Below are 22,548 nucleotides of genomic sequence, written 5' to 3' on the forward strand. Positions count from 1 at the left end.
CTATCACCGAGAAGAGAACTCTGGTGCCCTCCATCATTCTGATCTATATTAAACAGTTGCTTGTTGGCAGGTATATTAACACAGCCAGTAATTAGTGCTGTCAAAATACTTAAATAATTGCCTCCTAATGCAAAACTTTGCAAACAGATTCCCCTCCGCAGCAATTTAGCATTCTCACCAATGAGGTCATTTAAAAACTCATCCTGTGAGTACTGGTTTCTCCAAAGGAGAGCAGAATTTGGGGAATGCAAGGCAGCTGGGCAAAGACAGCTACGAATGACTGCAGAAAAAGCTCAAGCATCAACAATCTCAGAGCTGTCTCACCTCTCCAGAGACATGTCCCTCTCTTAACCAAAAGCCTCATTCCTCTGGGCAGATTTCCTCTGCTCAAGCAGTTCAACAAAAGCACCGGCAGCATTTGGCTGCCATCCTAAGTCAGCCACTGGCTTCTACCACTCAAGAGGACAGAGAGTCATGCTAGGTTAGGCGTGAACCTGATCCTACCCTTTAGCTCGAAAGGGCACAGAGTTTAAATGCATCCTTAACAGTGGTATGAGCCAACAAATATCCTAAGGGATGGGTCATATAGGTGACCAACTTGGGAACCTTGGGATTTAAAAATTTTGCTCTCGGAAGCCAAAGTTCCATTACCTAGAAGGCTGCAGGTGCTTCAAACCTCTATATTTGATAAGGGCACTGAAGGGAGAAGAAAGACAACTCCTCTGCTCTGACTCAGCAATGGCTGCACTTCAGTGGGAAGTGATCAGATCCCTACATACGTCACTATCATGGTTAGTTATATCAGTCTTTAAAGTTGCTCATCACCACAAATGCTATGACACAAGAGGACTGCCTGAAGTCTCCTCATTAACTGTCTCTCTCTCTCTGTATCCCTGGATATAGTGTTTTCTTATACAGAACACTAAATGCTTGGATCAGGACCCTACGTGCTTGGGAAAAGCAGCTTTCACACTTTAACAAGCTCCCAGAGAAGTTTTGGTGCCTATATCTCATTTGCTTTTGCCTTACCCAGAAAGACCAGTGTTGAATACAACTTCCCCTGCTGTGGAGGATGGATAGCCAAAAGAATAGCCCTTCATCTTCATCCCATCTTCCAGCACCAGGTTCGCTGTCTGCACCTAGAGAAAGGCACATGAAGAGACTCAAATACAGGAGGAAAAGGCTAGATGTTTATACAGGTAACACCTAGGACACCTGCCTTTCATGCCTCACGTTGTAAGTATTCCTGCCTCTCTCCCATTCCCAGCTGCCAAGATACTGTCTTTTACTAGTCTCCTGATGCTCTTTTTCTTTCTAACACTTAGGAAACATTGTGCTGCTAATGAGGCCAATGCAACTGGCAAACCTCACCGCAAGCAGAGCATGTGCTGCTATTACTGTGGGATCACCCTTCCATATCACTTTGTTCATTTCTTCCACCCATTATATCTTGCAATTAACCAATATCATAACTCTGTAGGGAAAGGATTGCCTCTGTCCTCAATGTTTGCTCAAGGCTTGCCACTGAGTACGCTGGCTCTCATCCAGCTGTGACCTTTGACAGGTGCTTAACTTCTGTTGCAACTGTACAGCTAAGCCACTAAAAATAAGTGTATGCTTAGTTGGACTGGTGTCAGACAGCAAAATTCCAAATACCAGTCCACTCTGCTGTAGGGCACAAGAAGAGAGGAACTCATGGATCAGACGGACACTCATGGTCTCAGTTATCTCAGGGATAGGCATAAATTGTCCTGGAAGAGGTAGATATGGAACAAGCAGCCTAGAGGAAAACTTCCCATAAAACTGCACCTCTTTCAGAGAGTGTTTAGCAGAACTGAGTCCCACACTAACTGTGGGATCCCTTACAGGCTTAATCACTAAGCTGTGGAAAATGGGACACAGAGAGTGACTTTTGTAAAAGTCGTTAAGAGATTCAGTGGCACAGCTGGGTCTTTGCACATACAAAACTAAACACACCCTCTTTTGCCTCATTTGGAAACTAAACCTTTCTTAGCCTGTCCAGGAATTGGATGGGAAACCACCTTGGAACTCCAGCTTCTACGAAAAAAAATAACAAGCATATGCACAACAGAAATGACAGAATGAGTTGGGAGATTCCTTCAGACAGCAGGATCACTGATGACATGCAGGGGAAGAGAGTAAGCAAAGCTGGAAATAGATTTGCCAATGAATTTCTGGGCTTAAAAGAATTTGGACGATGAATCTTTTGGGCTCTGAGAAACTTCCACTTCTGGAATGCAATCGCAGCTGCCTCCTGGGCACAGAGCTGCAGTCACAGTGACCACCAGTGCAAAAACCTCAATGGTCTGTGCCACAGGAGATGTGCCAAGCGTGTCCACCAGACAGCAGCTCTCGCCATGATTTAACTTCATATTGGGTATTTTTTACAGAACAATTCCTCTTACTGGGATTTTTTTAAAGAAGAATCAAGATCAATTTGCTGTAGAAAGGAGCAGGAGAGCTACTTTCCATTAGCTGTAAATCAGATGAACAATCACAGCATGGAGAAATTTCATTCCCAGCATTGAACATTTTGTAACAATCATGGCAAACATTCATCTAGAGCTCCTCTGCAGTTACAAATACTGCACAGATCAATTACTAATGTACTGCAAAATACACTAAAAATCAAACTGCACTGCCGAGTAATTGAATTCTGTGCATCTGGGATGGTTTTAGCCTTGCATTTTTTCCTCATTAATGTCAAACATCCAGTCATTCTCAAAAGGTTTAGCCATCATTTTCTGAACCTTCCCACACCATTGGATGGGATAGTGAGCAACACCAAAAACCCCTCCCTCTCCAGTTAGAAATCTAGTTTTTGTGGCTAAATCCTCTAGTTTTAGCCCAAATAAAAATTACAGTTCAGTCAGCTCCCTAATCTCACTAAGCCTCTCATTACAGAAAGCTGCCACACACTCAAAGTGTTACAAAGCACAGAGGTCACCTGTGTGCCTCAGAATGGTCTTTGGACAGGACCTCTGCCCTTTCTGAAGCCTGCTGAAAATCCAGCCCATGCTGCCGACATGGGAGACTGGCTGTAGGAACCGGTTTCTCTCAGCCTTGGTTTCAAGAGATGGATCCCTTCCCCCAGCAGGCCACGTATTTGAGTCCATCCAAATATCAACTCCAGTTCAAGCAAGTCGTACCACTCATTGGTACAAGTTGGGGTAATCGCCTGAATCGCCGTCCCGACTGCAAACAGCCTGGGAGAATCCTTCAGGAAGCGAAGTCCACAACGGTGGAATGACCAGAAAAGTTAAGATCCATCTAACTCCTGAGGGCCAAAATCCAGAGCAATCACTGTGACCTTTAGAGCCTCACCCTCACTATAGTACTTGACAGGAATCTGCACGCCTTTCCTCCCACCACAGACCACCTGCCTTTCTACATACCAGACCAGCACAGAAATAATTTCTGTTGAACAGAAGCCCCCGTTGTACTATTAGAGCCCCTGCACAGTGTTCAAGTAATGCAGAAGAATGTCCCTGAGCAACAATAACCTGCCTGCAAGTTCAGCTATAGCAAGGGATAGATGTTCAAATGTTTCCCTCCCTTACTTGATTTATTATTCTTAATTAAGTGGTTGGTTTGTTTGTTGAGCATTCTAGAAGCAATTATTCTTGCTTACATTTCCAGTAAAGGTGTTACCATATCCCTAAGCTGCCAGCCTACCTTGTCTTTTCAGTTTTGTTTTTAATGTGAAAAGTGATTTACAGGCTACAGAGAAGGCCAGTTGGCTCAATCAGGGATTAGTTGGGAGAGATTTTCACTTTCAAAAAAAAACAGCAGCAAAAAAATAAACAAAACCCTCAGAGCTTCCATGAGGTCCTTTTGTCTCTACCCTTCTCAGAAGCATCCCCGTGTAGTCTTGAATAAATCTCTGTTGTAGTCTCAACTAAAATGTTTCTTCCACAGCCCCCCCCCAATGTGAGACACACCATTTGCAATCTGACTTCTCCTTCCTAAACGCCAGTAGCTTTACCTTTAGCGGAGCTCCCTGTGCTCCAGAGAGGCTGCAGGGCTCTTGAAGAGCTTTGAGGATGGAGATGGCTAACAGAAAGGGTCACACTGTTGCTGCGGTACTGCTAGATTTTGTGCATTTTGTCAAAGCAACTGGAAGAGTTAACTAGTTCAGGTCCCATTTCACTAAGCACTTCACACACGAAGTAAAAAAAGCAGTGTAGCAGTTAAAAAAAAAAGTAAAAAAACAGAGTAATTTAGTTCCAGTTAGTTCCCTGTTCTAGCAGCACTTCCCATCTACGGGATGGATGACAAAGATCCACAAAATCTCAAAAGATCGGCAGTACAATTTGCTTTTTAAAGTGTGTCTGCTATAAACCCCTGTACTGGAAAGTGAACAGGTAATTTTTCCTCTTTTCTACTTGCCTCACAGAGTAACCAGTCAAGGAAGTCAAGCTTTTCCCCTCCAAAGAAATCCCTTGGTTTATCTTGGCAAGGCCAAGCTGAACCCTGAACACTGGGCTGCTGGAGCACTATGAGTATGCCGAGTACTGAAGCCAGGATGGACACTGATATATGGCAGAGACACAGCTGGGACTCAATTTCAGTGCAGGCCAGTTTATTTCCCTCCAGTAAGATGATGATAAAACATGTCCTTTCTAAGGTAGGCCATGATTCCACGCAGCACAACAGCCTCTGCCGCATTTCTTGGCACAAAAATCTGGCTGGCTACATAACAGCCGACATATCAGAAGTGCAGAAGCTGCCAAAAGCCACCAGATTTCTTCTACAGTAGAAAGCTGGCGCCAGGTCTGTGCTACATCTACTCTCTCAAGACCAAATAACCAGCAACAAAGGAGGAGTTTTCTCTTTGATAGAAAAATGTCTCTTCCTGTGAGTACTATGCCATCACAGGCTGGAAATCTATCTGGACATTGCTAACAGTCAAGACTTCCTTTGCCAACCTTTTTCATATATATACAATTTTATTTTAGCACATTTGCTTCTGGCTAAAAGTAAGAGAAGAAGAAAGGGCAAGAATAAAGAATGAACCAAAAGCCAGGTCAGTGTCTTAGGATACACCAAAGAAGATTCACACTTAGGCTAACTTTAGGGAGAAGCTTTGGATTAGTTCCTTTACCATCCAAGCCAAAGAGAAAGCAAAGCCAGAAACGCAACACAGGTACCACGGTAGAAAAGTCACAGCTCCTACAGCTTGAACTCTTCTTAGGGTTGTTCACAACAATGCTGCAAATATTTGTTCGTGACAAAAATCAAAGGAGGAGGGGGAACCAAGACCGGTGAGGCATCTAGCAGAAGTCACTGAGCACCCAAGGAAATAAGCACCCCTTCCCTCCCCCACAGTAGCAGCTCACTAAGTTCCCCCCATCCCTAAGGGAACAAGCCCCATTTTACCTCCCCTTCACTTTCACCTCCAAAGGGAGAGGAATGAAGAGGAGTGGAGTAGCTGTGACTGATCTTTCACCTCCTCACCCATCCCTCTGCTTCCTGTGCAGTCATTTTCTCAGTTACTTTCCACCTGCCTCAAAATATATTTGAAGATCCCTTTTACAGTAATCTGAAATAGTTTCTAAAGCCAGTGCTCAAAAATTTTCCTCCTCTCCCTCTCATTTCTAACTGTATTTTTAGCTTGCTCCTGGTGATTTTTATAGCTCTCCCAATCCTCTCCTTACTGAGCCAGCTATACTGTTACACGCCACCTATTTATTGCTCGTACTACTCTTTACGTCCCTATTTAACTACATTGGCCTCAGATGAGCATTAAATGATACGAGCTTTGAGCTGCAGTCTCTCTGCCCATTCCTGAATTATAAAGAAGCTTGATTACTCCAAAACCAGTGATGCTAAGCACCCCTACAGAGAGCCCATAGAGGTCTCTGACCTGCTCTCTGTGCCCCTCTTTCACTCACGGATGCTCCATGTCTCCTTTAGAACTGAATGATAGGATGCAATAGGGAAATACAGACCTGTGAGTCCCCACATCTCAGACTGCTCACCTACAATGGTGTTTCCCCACATAGGCTGAGTTTAACTGGACAGAAAACAGACTTGGGAGAAGAATTATTAGGCACTCTACTAAAACTACCACCTCTCCCTCATGCTCTCTAATACTTTACTTAGCTTATACATGGGTTAGAAACATGTTTTCATTGTATTTTTTTATGCTTCCTAAAATAGCCCACTGAGAAAAAGCAATAAAATGCAACTAAACGCTCATTTAAGCCTGCAATAATGGGAGAATGGGATCATTACCTATACTGCCATTAGCCCACACACCTTAATTACTTTGCATTTCACTCCTTCTCCAAACTTCTTACAAATATCCATTACCTCTAATGATGGCTGGAACACCAAACCCAGCCATAAGTCACTACTTGGTCACTTGTCTCACAACTACAGTTAACTTCCACACTCTGACACAAAGCTATGCAACAGGTTGGCTTTTTAGGACCACTTATCCTTAAATTTTCCCTCAGGCGTGCTGCTTTACTGTTTGCATATGTATATTAGAGAGTCTCTTCCACTTGTGCTTCTGTATGTCCCATGGAAAAAGGTATATAAGCCTGTCACCATCTTAAAGCAAAAGCCCCAGGCCAGGAAAGGTTCGAGTTTTTATATTCCAGATTCTGAATCCAAACAGAATCACATGGCCCCCGGCAAACGTGGCGTTAAAAGTCTGAGCTGGGATCTCAAGAGCCACAGGCTCCTAAACTACACTAGATATCAGCCTTCTTACTCTCCATGAGTTCAAGCATCCACTCTGACAGCACAAACTCCTGTAGGTATTGAACTCAAATAATCAAGTCTAATAAGGAAACAACTTTCCCCAGTGTCAATGCCAAGGCAGAAGATGTCACATAATATATGTCAGAAAGAGACTTCTGGGGCTGGCTGGCTAGCACCACACCTTGTGGTGAGCCAGCTAGTCACAGTGCAGGTACAAATGCTCCACCGGACTCAGCACTTCAGATGCACAGTACGTCTTGGCCGCCCTGCAATAGATCCTGTCATACACCTTGAAACAGAAAGAGGGCCCAATTCATTCTGACCCACCTCGGGTGTATTTGCAATTGCTGGGACTGAGGTTAAAATAGCTCCCAAGGGTTTCACTTGGCATTGCTTTCTTAACAGGTATTCATTCTCCTTGCCTTCAGCATTGGTGTCGTTGGCTTTAAGCAATCACTCTTTAGCTTTACAAGCACAGAATTAGGTAGATGCTAGAACAGCTGGTACTGTAACTCCATTAGAGCAGAGCAGCAGTTTTCCATGAGCATGAAACTTTTTAATTGGATGCCTCAGCATTATGAGATATCACCTTGTAGGTCTGTCACTGTGCAGTCCTTGAATGAGTGACAAAACATGTACCTAACACCATCAATCTGTCATTTAAGATGCCAAATCCAAACTTCAGATGCTAATCCATCAGTATGAGAATGCATCAGATCCAGCCTACTGCAGGTGCCTACCAGAATTATCCTGGGATGTGTAAATAAAGATGGTGTCTCATCAAAAGCTGAACCAGCAGTCCTAACCATGGGCTGCAAAGCTTTACCAGTGGAAGATGCCTTTTTCTGCAGCGGACTTACCACCACAGACTAAAGTGTCTTTGAACTCACTTCTCTGTGCATCACAAGGCTTCAACTGCTGTACTCTACAGAGCATGGCAGAAATAACTGAACCAGCTCCAAAAAGCAAGAGAGGTATCAGAGGCAATAGAGACAAGCAAGGATGGCATTCCAGCAGAACTCTTCAGTCCTGCTTAGTTGGCTTGACAGTTTCTAAAACCCTAGCGAACTTGAGTCTATCTGCATGCACTCCTGTTCTACAATACATAGCATCAGCTGCTGCAGGCCATCACCAGCCATAAACCAAGCAGCCAAGTATGAATTTTGGGCTCCTATTCCCTAGACAGCACCTCTTAGCGCATTCACAGGTTCCACTCATCCAGCAATACTGGCAGTAAAACTGTCTCCATTTTCTCCTATCCCGTTTCAATTTGAAGCACAAAGCCCAAAGAGAAGAGATTGTTCAAACTGTATCGCAATTTGCTTTGTCACACCAAGAGACACTTTCTAGCCCAGTGCTGAGATTTCAAAGTGGAACAATAGAAGCTGGAACCTGCCCTGGAAGATGTGAGAGACAGCACTGCCCCACCTGAGGGCTCTGACATAGTTTTAATGTGTGGTCAGTGTCAAACCAACATAGCTTCACCAGCCTGAGTAACAACCAAGGAACTTGCTCCTCATGTCAGAGCCGTACTTCCTCTTCAAATGGTGCAGCTGTGGAAACTGGTAGCCATGATGGCTTTCTAATTCACAAGAAGGACTCTTGTTGTCATCACAAGGAGGAATAACTTCCTCCTAAGCCAGATCTGATTGCAGAGTCAGGATCGATCCGCTAGGAGGAAGATTACTGTGCTGTGTTTTAAGACAGTGAACAAGGTAACAGTTCATGCCTGCTGTGCGCTCTCAGGAAGACGAAGACAGGTCCATTAGCAAGAACACTAGTCACAACACAGGCTCTGTTTTTAAGTGCGGGGAGACAAAGCCAAAATGAGAACACACATGCTGAAGGAAGGGATGAAAATAGGGATGACTCTTTCCTCATTCGATTTTTCTCTGCAGCCAATTTTTGTTTTAAAAGTAATGGGTCTGTTGCCAGGAACTCAGAGAACTCCTGAAAAATCAGTGGCTGTGGGACAGGTGAGAGAAACCCTAGTCCTTAGCGGACAGAAATGATACTGATCAGCCCTCTGCTCCACCCTGCCAGGTAAGGCCACATCCACTGGGTACCTGCAGCCCATGTCTCTAAAAGCTCTTCCCCACCACCCGCTGAAACATCACTCCTCCAGTTGTTAATTCTATTATGCTGTTGATTCAACAGGATACACATGCAAGAGCGCCTTTTCAATGCAAAGTGCATGATGACAAAACACTGCCAGTGCTACAGAATTCACACAGAAAGTCCCATTTCACCACTGTACTCTGCCACACCTGCCTGTGTTACACTAGCAAAGCTGCACAAATGCAGCTCTTGTAACAACGAGCAGAAGAAAGTTGGGGAAGTGAACTAAGGGGTTCCAGCCCCAGTAAATCAAGAGCTGATACACCGATGCATTCACAAAGAGTTGTCTACCTCTCTGATTAATCTCAGAGCCATCATGGTTTCCAATATATTGAAAATAGATCCTTTGTGGATCCAATAGGATTGATCACATGCTTCAAGTGATGCATGTTTTTAAATATCTAGCTGATTCATGCTCATATGGACTGAAAGATCTGCTCTGTTAGCTATCAGTCCTATAGAAGGGTGGGGTGTTTCTAAAGAAAATACCATATAATAATTAACTGAAACCCTGAACTTCCACCTTTTGGTGCAATTTAGCCTATAATTTCCATTCCAGACTACACAGAAAGTGTGTTTACTTAGCTAATAAAACCATTTAGCCAAGCAACCCCCTTGCTTAGGTTTCAGACAAATCTCCTTTGGTTCAATTCTATGTGTCTAGGTAAGCTCTTATCTGCAGCAAGCTATCTCTCAGCATGCCAAACACATCTATTAAACCACAGTAGCTCAGTTACTGTTACCTTGATGCTCAACAACCTGGTACCAGTCCTTGAGAAACTCCAATGATCAGCAGACACATTGCAAAACTCCAATCTGCCTTTCAAAGTCTTCACCACTTTGCAAGCTGTCAAAATTCTTGTCATCTTGAAAGTTGCCGATAGGTAACTAAAGTTTAAAGAAAACAAGACAAAACAAAAATCTGCTTGTATATATTTCTTCAAGATTTGGTGCAGACAATATACTCTTGCAGATCACAGGGGAAGAGAACAGAGACACAGCAAATGTGCTGGACTGACTGTACAGCGCTGCCTTACACCTTCCCATTTATTCTGCCATTAGAAGTCTCTGGTGCAGCCCCACCTCCTCCCGCCCCTCCTCGGAGGGGTGCTTGCTTAGACACCCTTGCAACACTTTTCTTCAGGTTGGTCTCTGAGCACTATTGTAGGGGTTGCATCACAGGCCAGACACTAGCTCTGCCTGCTGGAAGACAGCAAAACCTGCTAGAGAAATCACATCCACAGCAATGAAGCCAGTCCTCATGCTCTGAAACAAACACTTTACGTTTCAGTAAGAAACAAGGAACATTTGTTCTCCTAACAGTACGTGGTCTAGGCAAATTAAGAGAGTCTGTTCATAGTGTGCTTTTGAGTGCTCTCCAGTGTGTGATCTGGGGTCCACACATTAGCTAGTGGACAGCCTGGGACTGCTACGAGCATACTTGTACTAAAAGAAGTAAAGTAGGAAGACCAAATTCTGTGGAAAACCATAGTCTTTTTATTCTGTGTTTGGAGAGTACACAGTCACCAGAAGCCCTAGCACAGGTCCCAAAGTGCTGCCCCTCCCCAAATAAATGAAAAGGACATGACCAGGAAAAATAAGTGGCTGCCAGAGAAAAACATCTTTTGGTAAAATTTCAATGGACAACAGCTGAAATAAGGTGAAATGCTCCATATGCTATCTCCTAACTGACTACAGACCTTCGTGACTATCACATACTTCCTATAACCTTACACTACATGGTTCAAAAAGAATCGTGTTCCTCATTAGCTAGACATGAAAATGCCTAATGAAGACAAAAGCTGTGGGAGAAGCATGCACATTATTATTCTTCAAGAACTAAAATGGTGAGGCATCTTTTGAAACCCAGCTGATCAAAGCTTCAATTAGCTCAGAGCAAGAAAAAAAAAGATATATACGGACTTTTTTTTTTTGCAGCTGGACACGTACTGCTGTAAAGGATTTAGGTGACCTTTTCTAATCACTCACAGTAATAATCAGGACTTGTTGGTATACAGTGGTTTGAGATTAGTCTAAATTGATGCCAGTATCACCTAAAAATATTTCCTGCACAGCTCATTATACCACCAGGTTGAACAGTCATGCACGTAATAAAAGAAAGAGAAGAGAGGGCAATGGGTTTGGGTACTCTCTGTGATGTGGAGAGCTTATTGGAGACTTGGATGAGAAACACATGGGAAAGGCCTGAATCCAGATGATTGAAAGAGACAGACAGATATAGGGTGGAAGACAGACTGGGTGTAGAGGAGCTGGCTGCTTTAACATGAGCTTTACAAGTGTGCAGAGCTGGGACAAGCAAGCCAACAATGTTCCCTGGTAACTTGAGTGTGGTTTAGGAAAGACATAACCATTTTTCCTACAAGAAGATACCTGACAATCATTTTGATTCATAGAAGGAGCTTGAGAGACACGGATTTCACTTTTTGCAAACAAACAACAACAAAAAAATAAATACAGGGAACTGGGAAATGGTTTTGTTAGCTATTCCTCTATTTGCTTGGCTCTAGCCTGTAGCGATCCACGTTGGAGATACACACGGGAAAGAAGACATATAGAAAGCAAAGGCACGCTTATAAGTGGATTGCAAAGACCTCTACCTTGTACAAGAAAGGTCGTCTTAATATACAAACACACGTGCGCTCACACATGCAATTCAGAAGCTGGCTTTCTTCCAAAGTCACATTTCACATTACGTTAGCTTTACACTACCACAAATGTCATACATAGCATTTGGAAGGTTACAAGCACTACCCTTTGTTATGGCTATACTGAAGGGCAAATTCTGCACTCTATTTTACTTTCTACCTACATCAGGAAGTTACTTTGGGCACTGGGTATACACGTGTTTGAACCAGAACCAATCCACGCTGGCAGTTTCAGCACCCTAACTGCTAATTCCTAACTACCCCCAGCCACGGGAGTTTCAATGCGGCTGCGCAATGAGGCAGATGGATCCAGCTAAAAACCAACCCTTTCCTGTCACCAGCAGGCCACTCATGAACACAGGGGGTCAGGAGTGAGCAGAAAAAGGACCATGCCTTTTGGCAGAGCAGCATCTTTTGCCAGGTGAAAACAGCTGCATAACCACATCATGAACTGGATTCAGTTTGTCAGGGATCTGCACTACATACACAGATCTAATGTGGCAGTTGTACATTAGGGATGAAATGCTATATGGGGGAACAACAGGCAAAAAACTGCTTTCCTTCATCACCTCCACAGCAAGGATACCCCATTGACTACTGCTATAGATTTGACCCTGCTGTCCTCCTTTTTTCCATCCATGTTTTATTATCAAAATTGATTAAGCCCACCTCAGACCTTCTGAGATTAGGAAGGTTATCCCTCCAGCATAAGAACCACCTTCCTTTTCAAAGCCTCCACCATGATGGAGGAACTTAGCTCTGCCAAATACAGGAAAAACATCCAAGCTATTTGTCTCACTGCCAACGTGCTAAAAAGAGGTGATGAACTGTTGAGTCTTTAAGGCCAGAAAATGTATCAGGTATTCCTGAGAGAAGCCTCAGTTCAGAAAAACCTGTCAACATACAAACAAGCCTTCTGTGGTTTGGACAGATCTTAAGTATGTGCTTCGCTTAACATAAAGACCAGAAGAGGCAGAATCACTATGAAACAGGGAATCAATAAGGAAAAAGAAACCAACCATAGAAGAGTGGAAAAAGGAGAGCAGAGACCAATGGTTTTACGGAGATGCAGCCACACTGCCTGAGCTTAAAACTTGCCTGCCAGTACATGACTTGCAATCATATTGTCCCTTCAGGAAAGAAAGTTTGGGCAGGGGCTCTGGAGGAAGGACACATATCAGAGAAATCAGGAATGTAAAGCCATGAAGGCAGAAGATTCACTCAGACAAGAACAGTTCAAATACTGCGGGGAGGGAAGGGGGGAAGTACTCACAACTCCGGCTTCCTTAACATGGTCTTAGACTTGGCATAGCTGTTTAGAGAAAGGCAGACTGCCTTTTGTTTCATATTCATTTACGCTATATCGTACACAGATAGGGAGTAGGACAAGGAGAGCAAAGTGCTCATTAAAATGAGGAGCTTTTTCGTACTGTTTACAAGTGAAAAACACCAGAAGTGAAATTCATCACACCGTCCTACTGTACCGTAAAAATCAAACAAAATCAGTGGTCTGTGGCTTTGTAAATCCCCAGGGCCAAGACATTCAAAGAAAGCTAAGTGCCTACATTTTCAGAGGTTTAAAACAAACTGCTTGATTTTCAGAAGAGAAGTGCTTAGAGCACTTGAGGCCCCGCTTAGGTGCCCCAGGACTGGCACCCCAAAATGGAAGCTCCCAAAGCCACTCATCACAGCTGGGAAGCTCTGCTATAAGCAACTAAGCTATGCAGGATTTTTCATTTTCAAGTTCTCTGTAGAAAGCATAAGATAGTTCTGTTCTTACTTGAAAGACAAGAGATTAGGGCCAATTTGTGGGCACGTTGGCCCAAATACACATCAGTGCAAGTCCCAAGTAACTGCCTCCAGCTCAGTGGAGCTCCAGTGGCATAAGTCTCCCCTGGATTGGGATCAGCATAAGAAGCAGCCCACGTGAACTGCTTGGACTGTCCTTCTTGTAGCTGAGATCAGAGAGGAGTTTTTTCCCCCCAAGTGTCCTTCAGATGCTCTTGGAAATCTCTCCTGCCATCTGTCAGGTTGTGTCTGATTTCTCACCACCTTGTCTTGCCCCAACTAAAACACATTTCAAAAATATTGAGTGGAAAGGCAGAATAGTTGAAGGTGCCAGTAAAACTGAAATTCTCTGCTGCCACAGGGAACAAGACAAATACTCTCCTCCATCCCTACAGCTAGCAGAAAAGCCCTCAAACTGATTTGGAAACTCTGTCTTCCATTTCAAGGCAAGCTCCACTTGCTTCCCAAGAAACTTATAGGAAGAGTTTTGAAAGTGCCTGAAAAATATTAAGATTTGCCACACATTTTCTAATCAGGTGTTAGTTTATCAAGCAAGATCACTGCAGTGGATATGTGTAAGTATGAGCTAGATAACAATTTTTGTTCACAGCATACTGCTAACAACTCTATCAAACCCCATGACCTCAGAGATCATAACTTACTTTTTTTGCAGTACGGGGATGGGGGGAATAAACTGAAGTTATCTTGTTCACATGCAAATGAACTAACAGCATCCAGGCATCCCCTATCACCTGATCCTCTTGGATTGCTGCAGGAGAGAAAGCAAGCTCAGTTACACTTTCAGATCTGCTGCTTTGAGCCAATCTCAGATCAAATGAAGCATTTCAAGCAAAACCCACAACGTTTAGAAAACATGGTAATTGTGATGCAAAGTGCGACAAGCCAAGAATTTCAAAACTAAGGCTAATCTTCACCTGAGTATATGGAGAGAAACTGAAAGGAATAAGAATCAAGTGCAAGCCTCACCCCTCAGCTCTCCTGAATTCTGTTATTTAAGCCACAGCCAGAATGTGGGTTTTTTTTCCCATAGTTTGTTCTATTTTAGAGGAGGTCTGGGGAAAAGGGTATTTTAAATTTTAATGGGAGAGGTTCATAGCAGATCAAAATACAATCTTCAGATTCAGGTGCTGCATTTTGATTTACCCTTACCAACTCACATGATTGTACATCCTGACATTTTTCCTTCTTCCTGAAGTCCAGTCAAACAGTAGCAGTTCATTATTAGAGAACTTCAGCCTTCATATACGAAGGAAAAAAGGTTTGTAGATGTGACAAAAAATTTTAAGACATGGTTCTGACCTCAGCACAGATGATAAATTTTAAAAAGTTACATTTCAAATTATAGCAAATTCAAGTCTTGCCAGATCCTCTCTTTTTCGGACAGAAATTCTGAATTAGCAGAAATTAATGGTTTCATATATTCATTCAGGATTTCTGGACAGCTAGAAATACTGGCTGTGTCTACTCTGCCTGCACAGATTGACTCTCTAGAACTCACACATGGAGATCAAAGTTTCATGGAAGCATCAGATCTCCTGCGCGTGTGCAGCTCAACAGCACACCTGCTTGGAAGGCAAGTCTGGCACTGCCCTGCAGCTGGGAATTCACATCACATGAACGATACTGCATATCCACAGAGGTATGACTGCGAAAGTTCATGAAACCTGGCAGAACAATACGTGCAGGTTAGTATGAAGCAAGATTTGGGGGAATGGCTAATCCATTTGCAACACCTGGGATCTGACAGCTCCTGCCAACTGGTACCTTGACAGAAGTATACTACAGATATATATATTTAGATGGAAAAAAGATCAAAGTTTGGCCATAGCAATTCCTCTTCCCTTTCAGTCTCAGTCAAATTTTGAGTAAACAGCAGACATTCGAGCCTGTATGCTCTCTTATTGTTTCAGAGTGCCTTCATGTGGCATAAACATTGATAACCACTTTCCTTGCTTGCCTAACTTACTGACAAGCCAAATAAACCTTATTAAAAATCCACCTGCTTGATTCCTCAGAGATGGAGGCTGGTTGTTATCCAAAAAGCCAAGCATTGCTGATTGTTGACTTTTCTTTTACTTATTATTCTATCATAGACTTGAATACATTTGGGTAAAACTGTGAGCTTTCATCCTCCTATTCCAGTTTCAGTAAAGCATATAATGGATGTGACAATAGCCCAAGTAAACTAGACTTCACCCTAAAATTTTTTCTACCCTGAGCTTCCCAAAGAATACCAAATTGCTTTTAAGCTAATAAAAGACAGGGATGATTGAATATAAACTCTCATGATTTATTTTTTAGATGGAAACAATTCCAAGTGACAAGGCAAGAACAAGAACTAAAAATGGACTGCTTCTATCTGCCCTCTGTGTCCTTATAGGTGTGCTCTTGCTTGCAGCTGGTTTTCCATCCAACTCAGTGCCTTCCTGAGATGCAAACTGCCCAGTCCTCTCTGGTCCCTAGTCCCTTCTATCCCAAGACCTGGCTTTTTGCTCTCTGCGTCCTTCCACAGTTTCTCTGCACGAGTAACATTCTCCCAGCTCCTTGATGTGACCCTCCTGCCCACCACGCTCCATGGGTCCTGAAAGCTGCTTTCCCTTCAGCATGCTTCAGAGGAAAGAAGTCACCCTCCCTGTCTACAGAAGTTCAGTTTCCCCCATTACTACTCACTTACAGGAACACAACAAAAAGTAAGAATGAACAAATCAATTGTTGTGCCTTTTTTTTTTTTTTTTTTTTTTTTTAATTTGCCTGTGTGGTAGTGGCAGGCACTTCTCTTGCAATTCCCTCAAAATCTCTGTGATCCTCCTGATTTGTGATCCAGTAACACATGAGCCTGACAGGGCAGCTGATGTCTTACTTTACAAATAGGCCTGCTGCCTTCGCCGGGAACTATTCCCTAAAGTCGTGCACAATTTTGTAAGCATGGCAGCATTCAACTGTAAGATTTTAAAGGCAGTTTTACCCACCAGATTAAAATGTATCAGGGCAGCATACTCTGCACTCATCCACAACTCCACTCCATTGTTTCCTTATGCTGACCATTTTACTTTGCGGAGAGTTTCAGAAAATCTGCTCTTTTCAGTTCCGAGTGTCACTGAGAAAGGCCTTCCTGTTGAAGAAAAACAGCTATTGAATAACACAGTTGAGTAAAAATTGTTAGGGAGAACATCTGGAAAAATTTAACTCACAGCCATCATAATGATGGCAAGTTCATATCAGATTAGTTACATGATCAGATGCTTAATTTTTTTTGGCCGTTTTATATCTTCACACTCATTTATTTTTTTCGTCCTCTGTATCTACTAGCCAAAGACTCAGCTAAATATGGAAAGAATACAAGGGAAGGGAATAATCAATATGAAAAACAGTACAAAACCTGTTTTTAACAGCACAACGAAATGTTATTCCTAAGTCGCAACCCTGCAGTCCTCGTTCACAGAAAACATGCATGTCTAGGTGAAGGAGAACTCACAGATCTGAGCCCTGAGCCAATGTAAATTAATGGGAAACACAATGTACAAGTGTACTTCGAATAAGATGCGCAAACCTCAGGTTGGTGAGGGCTTGAGATACAGTGCAAAATTCAGCCTGTTCTCCTCACGGGTCTTTGGCTGACAACAGCCCAGTCTGAAGAAAACATGGATACATTCATACTTTTGGATGGAAAACACAGCAACTGTAACTTGAAACTTCTTCCTTATTCTGACTGAATGTCACTTTTTGTTTGGGTGCCCACACAAACAAAAAAGTATAAAGAAATGTTTTAAACAGAGTTGCTCAAAATCTGATTTTATGAAATACTGCAAGTAGTTATTTGAACTACCGCAGAACTTTTTTTTTTTAATTAGAGAAACATATTTTTCCTCTTTTAAATTGAAAACAAAAAAACAGAAGGAAAATTTTAAAACGTAAACCAAGAAGCAAATTTCAGTTAAAAAAAAATAAATGAAGACTTTTATTTTGGTATTTTAATTGAAATGTCAAAAAGCATCAGAATCAAACTGAGATGCAGTTTCACTTTTCTTCAAAAGTCAGTCTAGCTGACAGCTAATAGTAATTTAGTTCTGCAAGGTAAATACTTAACTGTGGAAACAGACCCTCATGCCCAATGCACAGTTTTATAAAATGAAGGAAACATGCCTCAAAACAACCAAAGTATCCAGGGGCAGTAGCAAATACCAAAGGGATTCAGGATACATAAGTGTTAATGATCAATCAACAGGCCCTGTGACAGCTTCAGTTAACATCTTACATGATAGTTTTAAAAGCTAATGAAGACTTTTTGTTTTGTAAAAGGAAAAAATACTGTAACAAAACAATTGAAAATCTCAAACCAAGGCCATGTGAAAGACAGCTTTATAAAAAAAAAGGGGGGGCAAATTCTTGTTAATTCTGAATTGCCTACTTTGGCACCTCCCTTTTCCAAATTTTGTGTTTAAGCAGTAATCAAGACAGCCTTTTGACCAGTAAAGTCTATATAATGCTTGACAACAAGACTGTTATTCCCAGGTTAGAGAGAATCCATTTTCAATGAGGTTAAACTTTTCTTTAAGCCTTGAGCAGCCCAAGGTACACTCATCTGCTGTCTGGGATACGGAGCCCATGCTTCACCCAAACTTGACAAAGATAAGGCTCTTATCTTCAGCAAGAGAAAAAGAATCAACGTCTTGAAACTGGGTCAAATTCCATTGCCACTGGGATTAGCAGCTCCTCTTAGATCAGCTGACTTGGAAGAAATAGAGAAAACCCTTGCAGTATCTGAAAGAGACTGACATTATTCCAAAAGGCCAATTTCAGAAAACCCTTAGTTAGCTAAAACTGAGTGCCACCAGAAGAGTGTTGCCTGGGGGGTAATAATGACTATACAAAGTGCAGTTTGCTCCCAGTGCCACGACTGAGCATCACACCTCAGACACAACTCTTATTTTCATGTTGATGCAACCAAGGGAGACTGGCCCCAGGAGTCTTAGAGCTACTTGATAGGAGTCTGCAGTGTCTGACTTCAGTCCAGAGCTGAACTCTATTTACTGGAAGATGTTTGGAGGCAGCAAGATTTCTCATTCCCTGACATTTTCTAAAAAGACATTTTTACAAATGGAGGCCAGGATTAGGAATCATCCCTTTTCCCTTGTGATTCCAGAGGCTCATACATTCTACTGGCTTGTTCCCGTGGATCACTAAAAAGGCCAAACTGGCTTTACGGGGGGAGAATCAAAAGGGCTACACAAACACTGTCTTCCCTGTGCTACACATTCTTTACACAGTTTAAAAATAACATGACCTTACAATGCAAGATTAGCTACATTTGCTCAAGATTCATGTTACGCTTGCTTCCTTCTGTGGCAGTCCTATCACGGGTGAATATTTGATAGGTTATCATACCCCAGTGTGTTTGTTGTAGCAAAGGAAAACAAAATTGACTTGCCCTTGATTAGACTATAAATAAATAGGCTTTTATCTAGAATGAAGGCTACAACATAAACCGTACCTGAGCTGCTAATTTATGCATATAAAACTGTGTATGTGCATTCACACAGGCACATACTGTGTTCACTGGACAGTTACATCATTTTTCTTTGACTTGATAGTCCTTTTTTCCCAATTAAATATAACTTCACTAAAATCAAAACTTCTATGACCAAATTATTTTCATGGACATTTTGACCTGGGACAGACCATTTGGTCCAACCTTCTTGGTGGACATCTACAGAGGACCCCTTGGCCAGACCCATCACACACCACCCTGTGGTCTGTGATCTCAGATCTATGACTATGGAGACCCAGAAGGGAAGTAAGGAATTGAGTAGAGAGAAAGCATCCATCAGAAGAGAGAAGCACCAGATCAGAAGAGCATGTTATAGACATATTATTTCCTAGATCAACAGGTCCTCGCAGCTAGGCACTCTGAAATATGATTCACATATTTCATGCCACTGGAAGGACAGCTACCCGTTCCCTGGACTACAAAAAAACCCAAATAAAACAGACTCGTTGCTCCCAGCACGTTACTGTGTCAGGCCTAAAGCTAGGCTTATTTTGAGGGAAAAAAGCTGCTCCACTGAAATGGTGGAAGACATGACGAGTCCCGATGATTAGCTTATGGGTTAGTACCTTGAGTATTCAGGTAAAGTACCATCTCCCAGCCTTATTCAACCAAGTTTGTCCTGAGCAGGAAATACTCTACTAATAATATGCTCTAACATTTCTTTTACTACAACCATGTCATATCCAGCGACAGGACGCATGGGAATGGCTCAAAGCTGCATCAGGGGAGGTTCAGACTTGACATTAGGAAGCATTTCTTTACCGAGAGGGTGGTCAAACACTGGAACAGGCTTCCTAGAGAGGTGGTCAATGCCCCAAGCCTGTCAGTGTTTAAAAGGCATTTGGACAATGCCCTTAATAATATGCTTTAACTTTTGGTCAGCCCTGAAGTGGTCAGGCAGTTGGACTGGATGATCGTTGTAGGTCCCTTCCAACTGAATTATTCTATATGAGAAGATACAGGAAGTTTTCTACAGAAAGTGTCTTCCTTAACTTCAAGAGAATAAAAGTGAATTAATCTTCCCTTAATTCATTTTTATTTCATTCACAAAATATGTTTACTCTTTGAAAAGGAAATACACAATATTTCTCTCCAGCATAGTTTCTTACCCTTTAGCACCAGTCTATCCAGTGCTAGATGTTCCTGCTTTCGGTGGGAGAGGGAGTTAACGTTTCATAGGAGTTACTTAACATGGCCTTGGCCTCTCACCACATATACAGCATCCCTGATCAATCAGCATTTTCCTTGTTGTTTCATGCCTAGTGCTCCAGACTGGAAGGATTTGCAAAATTTGTTTGCCTTTTTTCTTCTCCTCATTCCTTCCCCCCCCCCGCCCCACCCCTTCCTGTGGTTACCCTGGGGGGGGGGGGGGGGGGGAAGATAAAAAGCTTTGGCTCTTGTACACTGGGCTATGCACTGCAGCATTTGCTTTAACTTACAGATAGATACGCATTAGGCAGATACATGCCTGAGGATGGAGATCTCTCTTTAAATAGCACAGCAAATTCTTGCTATATGGATCTGTAATGTCATTTGGCTGGGAAGGGGGAGAAGGGACATGATTTTGACTGACTGAAAAACATTTTTAGAGCAGGAGAGCAAAGAGGTTTGAAGAAGTAATTGATGCTGCCAGGTAAGTGTTCAGGACTTTAACCCCAGAAGTCCAACAGCGTCTATTCAGCTAGTATTTTTATAATAGCAAGGAAACTTTGAGTTAATTATAAGACTATATCATGCTCCATGGGGATGAGAGACACTTGATAAAGTTTTATACCCAGCCATACATACTGCTGTACTTCAACAAATACAGCCCTTTACACTAGCATTTTCCTTAGCAAACCCCCCAGAAACAGGCTCCTCCCCACAAAGACCAGTTGGCTTAAAGTCTATGCTTTTGAGCAGGGGCTTTTATTGCACACCTTAAAAGAGGGCACACAACCCTGGCAGACAGGTGAGTGGGACCAGTGCTGTAGGCTTTGGGTGCAGTTAGGCTGCCCTTTCCCTGAAGATACTCTGTATTGTAATGTCCCCATCACTCATTTCACTCTGACACCTACCAACGTTCAGGAGGGTTTAAATTAACCAACCCATGGGAAGAAATCACTATATATTCAAAGGCAGCAGGGTCCTAGTTCTTTGTTCATTTGAAGAATGCAGGATCTCAAATACTGAACCATTTTGTCTTATTCAGCTTCAGGAAAGACAAAACAGATGATCACCAAGGAAAATTAGGGTTCGCACTGGTAAGGCCAAGGTAACATAAGATGTTTTTCCTTCCTCCTCTAAGCATACAGACCTCCCCCCCACGAGAGCACAGTAACTAACCACAGAGCTAGAGACACCAAAAAGGCCCATCTGGCTAATGCTCCTCCAACAGCCCTCTGGTATTGAGTTCCTTCCACAGCCACAGTCAGGACAGTGTCAACATGGTACAGTACTATCACAAAAAACCAAAACACCCACATCTGTGGATTTGCTTGGCTTAGCCCCATAAGAGTCAAAGCTGGGGCCTGAATATAGCAAATATACATGGGGGTTTTTTATGCCTACTTCAACTAAGAGCTCTAAACACAGGCTTTAGTGTTCAGATAGTTAACTTCATGAACAGATGTGGTTACAATATTATCAGATTTTAGTAAAACGAGCAATCAAATTGTAAAGGAGAGTAGCACAAAGGTAGCTTATTCACTTTCCTGTACTGATTAAAGTAATTTAAATACTCTGTTCCACCTTTATCCACTGCCATAAATAAAACAAAATCAATTCTATTCATTTATTTCCACTTCCTATGGATTCCATCATGCTACAATCCATTATAACCAAAGCAATCATAAACTACCACATCCAGTGCAATGAAATTGCACTAACCTGATAAAAACCCACAAGAGCTAAGTACAACTGGAAAGTTTTCATTTCATTACTCCAATCACAGAGGTCTCAACAACAGCGTGTGCTTTGGAGATCACAGCAAAGATGAGGAGTTGGCTTATATAGGCCACATGGTCAAGAAGAGCTTCAGTTTGTCATTTCTGACTTGAGGGTGGAAATAAGGCTTGCAAAATACAGACTCCCCAGAATCGGGAGCACTTAAATAGGAGGTATCCATACAGTGAGGCGTTCAAGATCACTGGATGTTATCATCCATAGTAACCTGACATGTTGTCTGTGAAACTGGTTCAAGCCTAGCCCAGGGTTGTTCAAATATGGAACAAAAATATATCGAAGTGCTGCTTTGTCTGAACAACTGCATATTACTGCATCCACTCCCTGTAACACAGGCTTCTTACAAGCATAATCTCCATCTCAGACAGCTGTCCAGAAATCAGATGCATCCCTTATTGCACAGGAGTCTCTCAGACTACAGAACAGGACCACCAAAGCCGATACATGAAAGCTGAAGCAAGGGAAGAGGTGACTATTTGAAGTGTTAGCATCTGAAGTGTCATAGCATGTCTGGTGCAGGAAAAAAATGAGTTCTCTAAACCAGACTCCTAGGGGTGAGAAAGCTTATCAAGAGACAACTTTGTAAAAGAAGAATTCAGCAGCGTTTCAAGCAATGCAGAAGGGCCACAGGTAACCGGGATACAACTTGCTGCTGTCTGAGCCTCACACAGTCTGCCTCTGAGCAGCAAGAAGTCACAGAAACAGAAAGCACCGTTTGAACTAAGCACACAG

General features: G+C 42.6%; 1 protein-coding gene across 1 annotated transcript in view; it reads right to left on the reverse strand.

Annotated features, from left to right (window-relative positions):
- The window catches only part of CPS1 (carbamoyl-phosphate synthase 1), a 103,903-nt gene extending 87,470 nt beyond the window's left edge, over positions 1–16,433 (reverse strand). The window contains exons 1-4 of the mRNA XM_050899842.1: positions 16,295–16,433; positions 13,967–14,073; positions 9,594–9,738; positions 1,030–1,139 (exon numbers count right to left, since the gene is read on the reverse strand). Coding sequence (XP_050755799.1) covers positions 1,030–1,139; positions 9,594–9,716 — 233 coding nt within the window. The 5' untranslated portion in view covers positions 9,717–9,738; positions 13,967–14,073; positions 16,295–16,433. The remainder of the gene's footprint in view (positions 1–1,029; positions 1,140–9,593; positions 9,739–13,966; positions 14,074–16,294) is intronic.
- Between the last annotated feature and the right edge of the window lie 6,115 nt (positions 16,434–22,548).

The sequence above is a fragment of the Gymnogyps californianus genome, chromosome 7 (genome assembly GCF_018139145.2).
Source record: "Gymnogyps californianus isolate 813 chromosome 7, ASM1813914v2, whole genome shotgun sequence".
Taxonomy (NCBI): domain Eukaryota; kingdom Metazoa; phylum Chordata; class Aves; order Accipitriformes; family Cathartidae; genus Gymnogyps; species Gymnogyps californianus.